Source organism: Dichomitus squalens (genome assembly GCF_000275845.1).
Source record: "Dichomitus squalens LYAD-421 SS1 unplaced genomic scaffold DICSQscaffold_37, whole genome shotgun sequence".
Taxonomy (NCBI): domain Eukaryota; kingdom Fungi; phylum Basidiomycota; class Agaricomycetes; order Polyporales; family Polyporaceae; genus Dichomitus; species Dichomitus squalens.
In genome coordinates, this window is record NW_006766919.1 from 205044 (window position 1) to 218589 (window position 13546).

At 53.5% G+C, this 13546-nt stretch overlaps 5 protein-coding genes across 5 annotated transcripts; 3 read left to right on the top strand and 2 right to left on the bottom strand.

Moving 5' to 3' along the window:
• Positions 1 to 86: 86 nt before the first annotated feature.
• Positions 87 to 1264, bottom strand: DICSQDRAFT_139264 (uncharacterized protein). The gene is made up of 4 exons (XM_007368602.1): positions 1217 to 1264; positions 956 to 1118; positions 360 to 904; positions 87 to 311 (listed from the first exon to the last, which is right to left on the bottom strand). Exon 3 carries the CDS (start codon positions 662 to 664, stop codon positions 425 to 427), a length of 240 nt encoding a protein of 79 aa, XP_007368664.1. The 5' UTR covers positions 665 to 904; positions 956 to 1118; positions 1217 to 1264; the 3' UTR covers positions 87 to 311; positions 360 to 424.
• A 1580-nt stretch (positions 1265 to 2844) lies between these two features.
• Positions 2845 to 3747, top strand: DICSQDRAFT_66579 (uncharacterized protein; the record flags this gene model as incomplete). The annotated part of the gene is made up of 4 exons (XM_007368603.1): positions 2845 to 2991; positions 3054 to 3071; positions 3128 to 3399; positions 3456 to 3747. The coding sequence occupies 4 exons, from the start codon at positions 2845 to 2847 to the stop codon at positions 3745 to 3747; spliced, it is 729 nt and encodes a 242-aa protein (XP_007368665.1).
• Positions 3748 to 4281: 534 nt separating this feature from the next.
• Positions 4282 to 6542, bottom strand: DICSQDRAFT_90486 (Clavaminate synthase-like protein). Its single transcript, XM_007368604.1, has 10 exons — positions 6509 to 6542; positions 6108 to 6445; positions 5759 to 5990; positions 5605 to 5700; positions 5473 to 5549; positions 5313 to 5420; positions 4995 to 5251; positions 4868 to 4930; positions 4684 to 4796; positions 4282 to 4510 (listed from the first exon to the last, which is right to left on the bottom strand). Exons 2-10 carry the CDS (start codon positions 6159 to 6161, stop codon positions 4398 to 4400), a joined length of 1113 nt encoding a protein of 370 aa, XP_007368666.1. The 5' UTR covers positions 6162 to 6445; positions 6509 to 6542; the 3' UTR covers positions 4282 to 4397.
• A 305-nt stretch (positions 6543 to 6847) lies between these two features.
• DICSQDRAFT_182455 (MFS general substrate transporter) lies at positions 6848 to 12192 on the top strand. Its single transcript, XM_007368605.1, has 31 exons — positions 6848 to 7156; positions 7210 to 7302; positions 7361 to 7385; positions 7434 to 7462; positions 7515 to 7523; positions 7580 to 7651; positions 7705 to 7738; positions 7791 to 7884; positions 7939 to 8033; positions 8107 to 8151; positions 8206 to 8254; positions 8315 to 8380; positions 8435 to 8550; positions 8605 to 8650; positions 8707 to 8717; positions 8768 to 8808; positions 8862 to 8956; positions 9023 to 9087; positions 9146 to 9207; positions 9260 to 9281; positions 9334 to 9406; positions 9472 to 9535; positions 9606 to 9635; positions 9692 to 9738; positions 9795 to 10546; positions 10601 to 10773; positions 10828 to 11054; positions 11115 to 11221; positions 11275 to 11496; positions 11565 to 11738; positions 11791 to 12192. The coding sequence occupies exons 1-25, from the start codon at positions 7110 to 7112 to the stop codon at positions 10025 to 10027; spliced, it is 1563 nt and encodes a 520-aa protein (XP_007368667.1). The 5' UTR covers positions 6848 to 7109; the 3' UTR covers positions 10028 to 10546; positions 10601 to 10773; positions 10828 to 11054; positions 11115 to 11221; positions 11275 to 11496; positions 11565 to 11738; positions 11791 to 12192.
• Positions 12193 to 12457: 265 nt separating this feature from the next.
• Positions 12458 to 13019, top strand: DICSQDRAFT_139270 (uncharacterized protein; the record flags this gene model as incomplete). The annotated part of the gene is made up of 2 exons (XM_007368606.1): positions 12458 to 12682; positions 12744 to 13019. Coding segments are annotated over exons 1-2 (268 nt in total), but the record flags the coding sequence as incomplete, so codon positions are not given.
• Positions 13020 to 13546: the final 527 nt, after the last annotated feature.

Consider the following 13546-nt stretch of genomic DNA (forward strand, 5'->3'; position numbering starts at 1 on the left):
ATACTGTACCACATCAGCTGATAGTGTTTGAAGAAGGATCACCTGGGTGACCTACGGGCGGCGACGGATGTCTACGCCTGTCCGGATCTCGAATATCGACTCAAACGTTGCGTCATGGGCCTAGGTAGGCCATTCAACCTGCGTTGGTCAAACTTTTGTAACATGATGGTGTGAGCGGTGCCCAGCGGAGTCCGTGCCCGAGGGATGGGACACAAGACAGCTTAGAAAGCGAGCGAGCCCGTTCTATTCCGATGTCGCACTTAACACATTATAGACGCCGATGGGACAGAAAGACGTGTGATGACCACTACCTGCCCAACGTATCAATACAGGCGCAGATCTGTGGAGGAAGAACGTACCGATCTGAGGTCGAACTTCCGTAGCGATGAAATGCGCACCTTACCAACTTACAGCAGACTTCCGCCTATGAGAGGCGCATAATCACCGCACCTACTACAAGTTGTACATTCATACGCTGTTGACAATGCCCCTCAAGCGCAGCTTTGAGCAGAAGGTCGTATTTACCGTGAACGCTGAGCCGAGGTTTGAAGCTGAAGAATGGATGCCACCGGGAGGCAGCGCGCTGGAGCCATAGCGAGGCCGGCCGACTAGCTGACTGAAGTTCGGAGGGCGCTACGGGGTAGCCTGGAACCGGAACATCCATGTCGATGAGGAGGATGTGGATCTATAGCAAGGCGGAAGCGCAACTTCCAAGGCAAGTATGTGCTGCACCGCCTTTTGCAATGCTCGCGGCGTTCCGATGCAGCTCGGGATTTGTTGATTCGAGCCCAATGGAATGTACGGAACCGCTGGGGAAACATTACTTTTGGAACGCGCTTTCCATTGCGTTGCCCCAGAAGAAGGCCCATAGCCAAGTACGACGGCTCCGGGTACAGCGAGGCACCTGTTCCACGTCAATGACACAGGTCGGACGTATACTCACCGCCATACACACCTCGTTTGGACGATCTTCGCTATCATCAGCCTGTGCAGTACTCGGGTCATGGCAGTAGTCCAGAAGAAAATGTGCGTGACAGGTTGAAGGCTTCCGATGAGCTCGCAATCAGATCCTACGGGTGACCCTTCTCGGAACGTGTTTGGCCGGTAGCTCAGCTGTGCTATTTGGGTCAAGCGGTGTGCGTTGAAGTTGGTGTAGTGGGGAAACGTGTGGTGGATAAGATCGGACGAGTTGGCTAAGAACCGTAGTATGCTGTACCTTCTTATCAGCACCCGAGCGGCAACGTGTCTGGGAGGTACATATGGAGCCGGTCGTGTGGCAGATGAGCATCGTTCTCCGGTGACCGCGGTACTATTGTACCTGTCGACGTGAGGGGAAGCAAGGAGTTCGACAGGCTCTGCCAAGTCTTCCTACATACCAGACTCTCCATAGAATGATGCGCCACTACACTGGTGTGTTTCGAAGACACGCACGCGCAGTTAGGGCGCACGCAGCGATACAGAACAACGTAGGACCGGAAGGAAGATCACCTCAACCGCAGGGCCCCTGGTGCCGAAATCTTCGCCGAGCTCGTCAGGATACATCTAGACCTATATTCCGTTCGAGGAGCGTGAACTGAGCGCTCGCGCACACAACCCTACACGAGTTCACTAAAAGCGGTACTAGTGATAGCATGGTCAGACAGTGATCCTCGCATCCATCGTAGCTTGGGAACATGACGCACCTCGTTGGTCTCGGTGGCACAGTGTACGATGGGAGTGGGCCTTCTGCTGTTGGTATCAACGTAAGGGATGACGTCGCCGTGCCACGTACCAGGGTGGGTGCTTCCCTGGAGTTCTCGGCGGCAAGGTGGCACTGGTGGAAGACGAAGACAAGCACTACGAATGCCACAGAACAAAGATCTGCAGATGTCACCGATTGGGTTCCATGTCGTTGAGGAAGGTGGCACTGCTGCAATGTACGCAGGTTCAACAGATGACGACGAGACATCACGGAACAGCATTCCGCCGCCATGCTGGTATACACGTTAGAGTCTTGTCTGCTCAAACCGGTTAGGTAACATCGACTCTCGAAGCACCAGGTGCCTGATGAGTGGTCTAGACCTGGGGGAGAATGTCTTGTAATGGCACCTAAGCCGCCTGATTTTCAATGGCGAACTGGAGAAGTCTGTCTAGCTTCGCGAGAGGCGGCTAACAATAATGTGTCCTGATGAAACGAGGGTCGCATCTCGGAGTTCCAACGTTATACCACTGTATTCGAATTTCGGATGGCTGGAGCAAAAGAGAGCCCGAGGAGTTCCATGCCAGCGCACAGAATGCGCGGAGAACGCAACTTCGCGAACTCCGTTCCGAGGCTTGCACCTGCAATGGGAATGGATGGTCTCGAGACTAACTAATCACGAGAAGCTCGGCGCGTTTGAAGTTCGAGAAAGTCGACGGTTGCCAGTTACGCTGCAAGACAAAAAAGTGGGCGGCTCGTGCTTTTGTTGAACAAGACTCAGACATATGCACGCTGTCCGTCCTCTTTTTGTGTGTGAGTCGGAAAGGGCGGCGTAGTTGGGTTCTCGAAGGCAGACAAGACAATAGGAGGAGTACGGAACGGAGAACGAGTCGACGCGTGAGGTTCAGAGACAAAAGGGCCTGCCCGCATTCGGACTCCCTTCCTGCCATATACGGCAGCAGCAGTGGCGCGCGGCCGAGTCTCCCGCGCGATCACAATTGACACAAGCGCTTGCGACTTCGCCTCCTGTCTGCATTTCCCGTACATGCACGACGCTCGATTGCCCGCAATGCATCCGACTATAAAACCACACTCGCAATGGCCGAGTCAGCACGACTCACAGTCGATCTGTTTCACTCCTCCAGATCCATCTACAAACCATCGAGATGGCCGCCGTCTACGCTCAGCCCGCTGCCGCCAACTACTTCACCGCGCCCTCTCACCCTACTCCTAAGCAACGCGGCTATCGCGTCTGCGACAAATGCGGGGCAGTAGAGCAGCCACACAACAGGTTCAGGCTTTGTGGTGGCTGCGTATGTCTAATCCCTCTTCGATACGGCTGCCTAAACTGACCGTCGCTTATTCCTTCTTCCAGATGGCTACTCAATATTGCGTGAGTCCCCCACACTATCCCATGTTGGGACGTCCTGTCTGACTCCCTCTATTCAGTCTCAAGACTGCCAGAAGGCACACTGGCCATCGCACAAGGCGATCTGCCAACATACTGCGTCGCAGATCTCGTCTGCGAAGCAGCCCAGCTTCGGAGCTGTTGACGAAAATCTTGTCAAGAGCCTCCGCAAGTTCGTCTCGACACATAACCTGCTCTTGAGCTGGGCCGGATTCCAGGCCCTTCAACTGAAGCGTGTGCCCTCCAACATCCGCCAACACGCCCTGCTCGTCGAGCTGAGCTATCGTCCATCAGCGACGGACTCCCTCCGCAGGTAAGTGTCATCTATCCTAGCTCTCGAGCGTCGGGCAGTAATTGATGTCACACCAGATTTTCTGTCAAGTCCACTCATGTTGTCCCCCGCACATACGTCACCGATAACGATCCGCTTGTCGGCGAGGACATCCACAGGCGAGAGGATCGCTGCCGCAAGAGCGGTGGCATCGGCTGTGCTGTGATCCTCGTCCAGTGCGGGGAAATCAGCCAAGTCATGCCCGTCGAGGTCGACTCTCCTTCCCGTATCTCATGGGATATGCGCGACGACTGGTCGGAGGTTCTCCAGCACTTCGTCGACTCTGGTCGCACAGACTTCAAGCCCATATCTACTACCGCCAGGGGGTGAGTAACTACTGATACATCTCGAACCCCCGACACTAATAACAATTGATTGCTTCTAGTATCGTCTACGGATGAGCATCGTTATCCTCTTCATTACCTCTCTCGGACGTTCACCACCGCCTTCGCTTTCCCGTACCCGCCTTCCTCCCCCGCGTGACAGAGGTACTGGATGCCGTCGCGCTCTTCTTGCTGCTTTGCTTCTTCCGCTGCTTTCCGTTCGTCTTCGTTCCACCATCCCTCCGCTCTGTCCCCTTCATTCTCGCCTCTCTCGCACGCATACTAAGTTATCACACGCAATTTCGGCTCATAGAAGGCCTCTGTACCAATATATACGTGTATTTCCGACGACTCGCATCTTGATAATGACATCGTGGATAACTTTACAACCCGAAGTGCCGACGCATCTTTTTCTTCCGCATGAACAGGACTGTCCTGCAGAGGATGTGCCACTATGTAGATTCACTTGCGATTTCGACAATGGGATGACAATGTGTTGATGCCGACTGCATATCGGGAACGGCACCCGCACCCGCAAGATCCGTCACTGCCACTTCGCTAGCATTGATGACGCTGTTGTACAAAGATATACATCCTTCTTTCCACCCTGCCAATGCGCCGCCCGATACGTTCGATATCTGACTCCGAGCCCATGCGTCAAGCGTAGACTTTTTCGCGGTACCCGGGGAGGATCTGTGCAGTCTGATGACTCGTATCGCCACGAACGACATTCTTGGTGCGCTGCCACTTCTGCTTCGCGAACGTCCACTCTGTCATGGTTTCGAAAACACGCGTTAGCGTTCTAGATCATCCAGACAGAGAGCAAAATCATTTGAAGCGATGCGACTTCCGACAGCGCACCACGCACAGCATGCCATTAAATTTGACAGCGGGGACAATCGAAGGGATTCGGTCGGAAACGAAGACGAGGATAGACGCTCACCTTCCATGGTGGGGACGTAGTTTCCGGACTTCTCGAAGTCGTTCTGAGTGTAGCCCTCACGCTGGAGTACGGGAGACTCGGCGACAGTGTTAAGCCGGACGTCGTTGTTCGGCCTACAGGCACAACGTACGGTCAGCATGCGGGTCATCGGACCGCCACCCGCATTTAGAAAGCCGACACGTACCGGGAGAAGTAGAGGATGCCGAGGCGGTCGACGTGCTCCTGGTCCTTCGGAGGCGCGGCAACTCTGGCATTCAAGATAGTGTCAAATTTCCTGTAAGATGGGGTCTCATGAAGTAGACACAACATACCGGTGGATCGTGCTCTTGACATAGCCGCCAGTCAGGAACGACAGGGCGTCGCATGCATTGACGGTGAGAGTGCCATCCTGCGGCTTCACCCACTTCCACTCGCCTGTCTTGTGGTTCTTGATCTGAAGAGCCGCGACGGGCTGGCGGAAGAGCAATGTCCAGGAGCCGAGGTCAGTGTGGCCACCGCCCCAAAGACGGCCTATCTTTTGGTTCTCCTCCGGGGTGTACTTGGAGTATTTCATGAACCTGAAGTGGTCCTGCAGGACATGACATCGGGTGAGCCAGGCAAGCATTATAAATGAGATAGGTAGAGCGTACCTCGCTCTTGCGCTCGTACCGGTGGATGTTGGTGAAATAATCCTCGGGGAGTTCTAGTGCAATGGCAAGGAGAACGTGGAGTGGGTCGAGCACCTCGCTGTGCAGAGACTGGCTCATGGTCAATGAACACATTTGGACTCAGGTGCGCTGTTTGCCTTACGCGAGCGAACTCCTCGATCTCTCCGAGGTGCTCCTGAACGATAGCGGGATGGTTGTGGGTGAAGTAGCCATCGAACTCTGCAAATATTCAGCTCAGCGATGGATCAGAACGACAGGAGAGTTATATTCATACTCGGAATGTTGTAAACCTCGGTGCGATCCCTCAATCCAGAGACAGGATCCAGAACGCGACGTCCAGCGGGGACGTACCCATTGAACGCTCCGTTGTCTATGATGGAGGACGAGATTCAGCCTTCGTGAGGTGTGGAACGACCTACCAAACTAACCCAGGCCCTCCGGGACGTATTTCAACTTCTCCTCCAGAGGCAGTTCATAGAACTGCTTGCCGAGCGAAAACTGGCGGTTGACGCGCTCCTGCGGAATGTTGAAGTTCTTCACGTAGAAGAATCCATCCTCGCGCACGGCCCTAATCAGCTCGGCCGCGAGTTTTTTGTTGCCCTCTGGCGTGCCATAAAAGCTGAAGTCGATCGTGACCAGGTCTGCCCAGTCGAGGTTTTCCTACCAAGCGAGGGAGAAGCGAAGAGGCGATCAGTAGTTTGTCGTGATGTTGAGACAGTGGATTGATGCGCGCGAGCCGGAAACGAGGAGTGGCGACGGAGGAAGAGCGGTATTCACCTTCGTCTCAGCGACGTAGTTGAAAGATCCGAGCTCGGGTACTGGGACAGGCATGACGGAGATGCAGCGCAATAGACTCGACAAATATGTGGCACCAGCGGGTATGCAGGTCCTGGGGAGAGCAAATGTGTTGATGACCTCTTTTCAACCTTCCAGCTGCAACGGCGGTAGTCTGACACAGAGAGCCGGTCGCACGCCAGGATGGGAACATGTCACCTCATCCTCGAGGTGTATGGTGGAAGAACTATATCGAGCCCTGTGACCTCAGAGAGAGATAAGTGATAGGAGTATGTGAGCGAGGTGCGTCATCTTTGGATGGTTCTGCCGCGGGTGTGCCCCTTCGCTCGAGAGTCAGATTGAGATGTCAAGCACGAAGAAACGAATATGCTTTCAGTACCAACCGGTATAACAGACGATGTATAATGAAGCTAGGTCGGCTGCGGGATCGCCAAATAGCCTTGGTCCAGTGATTGTGCGCGTCCGTGTGAGGTTCGCATGGGTGGTGGCGGCTCCGACTCCGAGTTTGTAAATTGGCGCCTGCATACCATGGGCGCTCGTTCCCCTAACTTGATTACCATCATCATCAATGCGGCTGCAGGGACAGACACCTATCCAAGACCATACGATTCAACAGATGCGTACTACACGCGTGGCCGCTCACGATATGGTGCACTCTGACTCAGATGACTGAGCGTATAGGCTCAAAACTCGACAGGAGCTCGAGGTAGTGCTTCTAAATTGCGTGCTCCATCACCTCTCTAGGTCGTGACCATAGGTTGCCATTTCGGTCCGAACACCTTGCCGTAACTCCTCTATCATGGCGGATTTACTATCATTTTTCCGCCTTCTGGGCGTGCTTGGAGGTGGGACTTGGGGCCTTGTCAAGGAGCGCGCGTTCAAGCGCGTTGTCGCAGGCGGTATTTATCCCGGCGGCGGAAAAGTCGCTGTCCTTTCAGGCCGTCCTTCTTAGGACCGCCAGCTCTGCCTGTAGGTGTTCGCAAGATGAGTGCTCAGAAGGTCGAGAAACGCACCTGGACCAGCTATGTATGGTACGTCGCAGGTTCCCGGTTGGGGCTAGTGTTGGAGCTGATGCGTAGTGTAGGGACACTTGGGATAAGCCTGCAGACGAGCGGCGCTTCCTCTTCAAGCTGGATGCGTGTCTTCTCACGTACGCGGCCTTGTCGTACTTCAGCAAATGAGTACCTGTCTAGTCCTGCTGTTTGAGGTAGTCCGGCTGATAGACCTCTCTGCACGTACCTTGACCAACAGAATATCACGGTATGCCTAGTCTTCCCTATGTTTCCTCTGTCACTCATTCCGTTGCAGAATGCATACGTTTCGGGGATGCAAGAGGAGTGCGTATACTTCTTTCTGCTCAGTTCCTTCTGACGTCAATTGCGATCTTAGTCTAGGACTGTAAGGCTTGATTGACTACTCGCACGAAACTTTGGGCTGAGTATAGTACAATGCAGGCATGGCAACCAGCTGAACTACATCACAACTGCATGGACGTGTGGATACGTCATCGGCCAGATCCCCTCAAAGCGAGTTCTTCGCATAACATACCGTGTTTGTCTAACAAAACGCTCTCCTATAGCATGCTCATCACTAGGATACGCCCATCAATATGGGTAGGAGGCTCCTACTATTTCTCTCTATCTCAGCAATTGAATCTCGCACAAGATCCCCGCTATGGAGGTCATATGGAGCGTCCTCACCATGACTCTCGCTAGTGCGAAGAATTTTGAGACCCTCCTCGCGGTTCGCTTCCTCGTCGGTGCGTCTTCTCATGGTCGTGACGTGACGGAGAAACGTACTGAAAGAACAACAGGCCTAGCGGAATCAACGTTCTATCCTGCAATCCAATACGTGATCGGCAGTTGGTACAAAGGTGACGAGCTCGGGAAGCGTGCATGCATATTTCATGTGAGTATATTCGGTTGCTCTTCGAGCGATGGTATTGGCTCTTCTAACTCCTGGTCCATTTTTTCTTCATTAGACTGCTAGCGCGCTTGGCCCTATGTTTAGCGGTTTCCTTCAGACGGTATGTACGGCGGCGTATCGTTAGCTTGATGCTTGACCGTGAGTCATCTTGTAGGCCGCATATAATGGCCTGAACGGAGTGCACGGTCTGGCCGGGTGGAAGTGTAAGTCACGATAGAGTGTCATCTATAAAGTATTTCCTTCACATTCTCTACCATGGACAGGGCTCTTCATCATCGACGGGTTCATCACGGTCCCAATCGGCTTGCTCGGCTTTTTCATCATGCCAGGTGAGAAAAGAAGTCGGTAGGTGCTGCGAAAATTTTGCACTCATCCAACGTCAGATCTGCCAACCACCACTAAGCCTTCTGTCTTCTATACTGCGGAACAAATTGAGATCGGCAAGAGGAGAATGGCCGAGATAGGTAGGAAACCTCCTGCCGCGTTCACTTGGAAGAAAGTGAGCTTTCTTCGTCCATTCTCTTCATGTCACTACCTGACACATCATGGGCAGGTCCGTGGTTTCTTCACGACATGGCACATCTACACACTCGTTCCCCGTGAGTCTTCGCATTTGTCCTACCATACGCCGATTGAACTCAAGGATATGGCCTAGTCTATATTCTGGTTTGTACACTACTTCGAACTCCTTGAGTTGCGATTAACCCAAAGCGAAGTTCAACAACGGCGGTGGCCCGGCGAACTCAATGATTTTCTGGTACGTCATTCGATATGTTCTGGGGTTTGCAATATTGACTGAGGTGAATCCAGGTTGAAGAGCTTCAACACTCCTGGACGTATCGTATACACTGTTGGTCAAATCAATACCTATCCGCTTGGTATTCAGGCCGTCCAGGTGGTGACAAGTGAGGGCTCATAAGTGAAAATCGCTACGCTGTTGCGCTGACCAAACTATTCTACAATACTCGTAGCGCTGATCTACGCGTGGTGGTCGGACATCATTCGAGCAAGGTGGCCTCCCATGTTGCTCGCTGGAGTGAGCACTTCGGTTGCCGCCTTTGGGATTAATGCTGATCTCAGGCATGTCTGAACAGACTTGGAGTATGGTGACCTGCATCGTTCTTGCAGCGACGCCGCTCTACGAACACATCACGCGGTGCATCTACTAGATATCTCCCATTTGTTCTGTGACTGAATCAGCCTCACAGACGATGGATTTTCTACTACTTTGTACGTGTCTCATAGAAACTCTCGGCATTACGAACCTCACAGCTGTTTGCAGACTAGCGTGCAAGGCGGTCTATCGGGTCTCATACTGGCATGGGCAAACGAGCTGAATGGTCATGACAACGAGAGTACGTCCGAAATCGTTGATGTTTACTGTTCTGTTGGAACGGAGCTACTGACACACATTCCACAGAGCGCGCATTCATCGTGGCCAACTGCAACATGTGGGCTTATGTGATGCAAGCATGGTTGCCCATGTGCGTTTATCGACAATACGTTGTCTTCGGTGGTTCCGCCCTTCTAACTCGTCCCCCTCGTCCATCCAAGTGTCATCTTCCCTCAGGTCGAACAACCCCGGTAAGTACATACGAAAGTTGCTCAACGAAAATCCTAGCTCAATTGAGTCAATTCAGCGTGTTCAAGGGTAACGTCGCCACCGCGTGCATCAACTTCTGCATGAGTATGTGGTTGGCCCTCTATAGTCCGGGGCGTTCTCGCTTACCAATGGTTCGTTAGTGTGCTTCGCTATGGCCACCTTATACCTATCCAAGCGCGACCAGCGCAGAGAACGGAAGCTCCGGGCGAGCACCGTGCCTAGCGAAGTCTCCGAGGAGTACGTCCTCGAAGACGAGGCGGACGCGGATATCAAGAAGGCGAAAAGGCATGCTTCCGAAGCGACCACCACGGAGGTGACCGAGATCCCGGTGCCCACGTTGTCTTCGGAATATCGCTGTGCTACTCTGGCGTGAAGCCGGTCATGACTCGCGACCAATGCGGGCAGACGCAGCCGACTGTTTACGTTGAATCCGCGCATGCTTCGATGCATTCCGACCCAGGAGACAATTCACCTCGAATGTAACATCAGTAGACACATCGTACGACATATCATGTCTTCCCATTCCGAGCCAGGATGACGAGCTTTCCGCTCCTCCTCATCTCCAACATGTTCCCAAGCCCCGTCAGCCCTTCAGCAAGCACCGCACGAAGCCCGTACCTCCCATGGAATCTCCATCCGTCGAAACCAGCGATGAGCGCGACGGGCGTCCACCCGTGGGCATGCTTGTTTCCCTCGAGGGCGGACGCTTCTGCAATGAGATGCGTGACATTTTGAGAGTTTGTCAGGTCTGCAAGGGACAGGTTCTCGGTCTTGTCATACACCCATTTCGTGTGCGGCGGCGCCGGCAGTCCATGGTAGAAGGGAGGCGCATTGCGATGCAAGAACAAGGAAGCGCCTGTCTGTGCGGCCAAATTGGATATATGGACGTGCACTATCCGGATGCTGACGTTAGGGTGGTGATACGAACAATAGACAAGAGGCGTACCGGATTTCTCTGACGCGAAATGATCGTTGAAAGTCTGCAAAGCGGCACCTCCAGGGTAGTTTGCAGCAGCTGCTTGCGTAGACAGGAACGTCACGACGGCATTCAGCACGAGCATTCCTATGACAGCAAGGAAGCACAGCTGTCCAAAAATTGAGCCCTTACGCCGACCAACCCTGTAGCAACTGGTGAGAACATGAACGTGAGCGGAGGAGGGTTTGAGGACGTACAGCCACGCCGCGCCGCGAGCCGCCGCGATGTTGAATGCCGGCACGACGTATATGACGAAGCGCCATTCCTTGTGGGCCAGCCCGCTGATGATGCCGATGAACATGAGATATGGCAGCAACAGGGATCTGACCCTCGCTTCAAGTACGAAACCGAGCCCGGAGAGAGGCAGGGACGAGAGCAGGAGCTTCGGGAGGTACGAGCTGAAGTACCTATGGAACGGTTCGACCTGGAAGTAACAGTATCCTATCACTCGATGTAGTGCAGAGATGTCGCCACTTTGACTTACACCCCATTCCGCGCTCTTGCCCTGTATGACGTTAAAGTAGATCCCGTACAGCTCTGGCCAGAGAGGCCACTGCTGCCAGAAGTACGAGTCGACCGATACGGTGAGGGCTTGATTGCTATCAGCCCCTTTGATGAGTCCCAGAGAAGTTGCATAGACTCACCAGCGGACGCCAAGCCGGATAAAAAGCCAGCCTTCACCACATCGTACACGGAGACATATCGAAGGCTGGCTTGAAGAGCAAGGGGACCGAGCAGCAGAAGCAGCTCGGAGCGGAACACCACGGTCGTGAATGTGAGCAGCGCAATTGCCCATTGTACGTTGGTTTTGGATGGCCGGGTGGAATTGGGGGCCCGATCTATCAGCTTGTATAAAGCAAGGTTCGCTATTCGCCAAGGATGCAGCCTGTTGAGGTAGGAACATCCTCGACGCGACAAAAAGGCGCGAACATACCAGGTAGGAGGGCGAACATATTCGGAAGAGTGCGACCCATCCAGAACGGCAGGTGGAATTGCGTTATCGAAAGGAGCACGAACATGAAGCCTGTTGACCGCCCAAACCGCCTGCTCACAGCACGGCGAAGCGCAATAAGTCCTACTGCATTGGCACTGGCCAGAACCATCCGCACTGAGTAGACATGAGTACGTGTGGTGTGTACCTCGATAAGGGTAGTGCTCACCGATGACCTGTATGTCAAACTTGCCCACGAAGAGTCCGAACCATACTCCTATCCGCAACACAATATCGGACAGCCATGCCAACGCGACACTCCCTACGAAGGTGCGGGGTACCGCACCGGGGAAGACGAAGTGATCATACTAACAAGTGAAGGCCAGGGGTAACAGAGAGTTTCGTTCTCTCTTGGTTCAACTGAGGTCGCAGGACGGAGAACGCAGTGCGCACTTTACGAAGATTGGAGGGACCAACCCCATACATGAGAATATCGTGAGTCGCGTGTAGGTTGAAGCTTTCCTCGACCTTGGTGTACGGCGAGACCGAGACATGACTGAGACTGGTAAGGAGTATGACGAGGTCCAGGGCCAAGCTCATGATAAATGAGAGACCAGCAGGTCACCAGACGCATATGCAGGCGGGTGGATGGGAGTGTGTGGGCGCTTGAAAGAGAAATGGGAAGTCACTTCGTAAGTTCGTTCTACCGTCTACGCTGTCCTGTACTCGGCGTTACGCGTTCATAATGATCCTACCATATCCCCACTCTGGTTCATTGACCGTACGCGTGTTTCTAAGGTACTGCTTTCCGTACCAAACTCTAACATGGCGTCAGTGAAGCCCCGAGTTGGTACGTTCGGTCGGCCGAGAAGAGGGGAAGCTCGACATTAGAATAGCCTGAATGTTGACAAGGCAATCCGAAAGAGCGCATAGACCATATACAGCTACACCCGGCTATGCATGCAGTAACGGTCATCAGGCGATACGACAAGTTGGACGTTTATCGATCTCGACGAAACGTTCGAGTTGGCGGCTCCTGTCTTGAAGTGTCTATAAAGCCGCCGCTACAGCAATGCTTCGGGCAAGCCCCCCCCGGTCAACTAACGTTGCCTCCGCCGTCGGTAAGCACGGATTTCTCGCCTTGTGTGTCTTGTAGAGGCTGACTTAGTCTGTGATCGATAGTGTTATGCGTCTTCTCGATACCACGACAGGGCAATTCGTGGAGCTCACCCAGTTGGAAATCGTGCTGTCCTAGGCCAATCGAACCCCGCCGGGGTGAAGGCGAGACGTCTCAGTCCATGGTGGATGACATTGAACTGGCTCTCAACGAGGAGGATTCGCATTGGCGAGCGCATGGTACCGATAGTCAGGGCCCTGCTGCCATCTTACGCCAGCACTTAGAACGAAACCTCCGCCCCGCTCCCTACGCTCTGTTGTGGTTTCCTATTCTATTTTGACAACCGACGAATGGTTTTATTATACGTATATTGTACGTGCAGAAACTCCGGCGTGACGTCGTATTAGGGGAGGTCAGAGTGGCGATTCTGGCCGATTCTGACGACGATTCCAGTCTCGCTTTGAGTCCTGAAGCGCTTTCGGATTTAGTCGGGAAGCGGGCGCTTCGAGCGATTCAAGGCAGAATCGCCGCTTTTGCAAAAGCGGCTCGGGAGGAGCTTTTGCCTTCGGAATCGCGGATTCTGCTTCTGCTTCAGCTCGCGATCCTGCTCAACACACCCATAACAGCATATGATAAGTAGATTAGAGCTTGATATGCCCATACATAGTACCTAAGCACGCAATTTATGCAAGGAACTGTTTTCGCAGTCGGCCTGGTCACGCATGCCAGGCACCACATCTGTTGTCGTATCAAAGCCTCATACTACTCTTTGGCTTGCACTATCCATCCAGCGAAACCCTTCCTCTACACGAGCCATGAAGAACCCGGGGAAACTCCAGACCCGGAGTAAGCCCACGGTTGCGACGCC

Bases quoted from the DNA above. Each gene is read 5' to 3' on its own strand.
- DICSQDRAFT_139264 (XM_007368602.1), bottom strand. From the start codon at position 664: ATGGATGTTCCGGTTCCAGGCTACCCCGTAGCGCCCTCCGAACTTCAG.
- DICSQDRAFT_90486 (XM_007368604.1), bottom strand. From the start codon at position 6,161: ATGCCTGTCCCAGTACCCGAGCTCGGATCTTTCAACTACGTCGCTGAG. The intron at 5,421-5,472 runs GTAAGGCAAACA...ACCATGAGCCAG, and splicing joins AGATCGAGGAGTTCGCTCGC to TCTCTGCACAGCGAGGTGCT. The intron at 4,931-4,994 runs GTATGTTGTGTC...CTTGAATGCCAG, and splicing joins GTCAAGAGCACGATCCACCG to AGTTGCCGCGCCTCCGAAGG.
- DICSQDRAFT_182455 (XM_007368605.1), top strand. From the start codon at position 7,110: ATGAGTGCTCAGAAGGTCGAGAAACGCACCTGGACCAGCTATGTATG. The intron at 8,381-8,434 runs GTGAGAAAAGAA...ATCCAACGTCAG, and splicing joins CGGCTTTTTCATCATGCCAG to ATCTGCCAACCACCACTAAG. The intron at 9,536-9,605 runs GTGCGTTTATCG...CGTCCATCCAAG, and splicing joins ATGCAAGCATGGTTGCCCAT to TGTCATCTTCCCTCAGGTCG.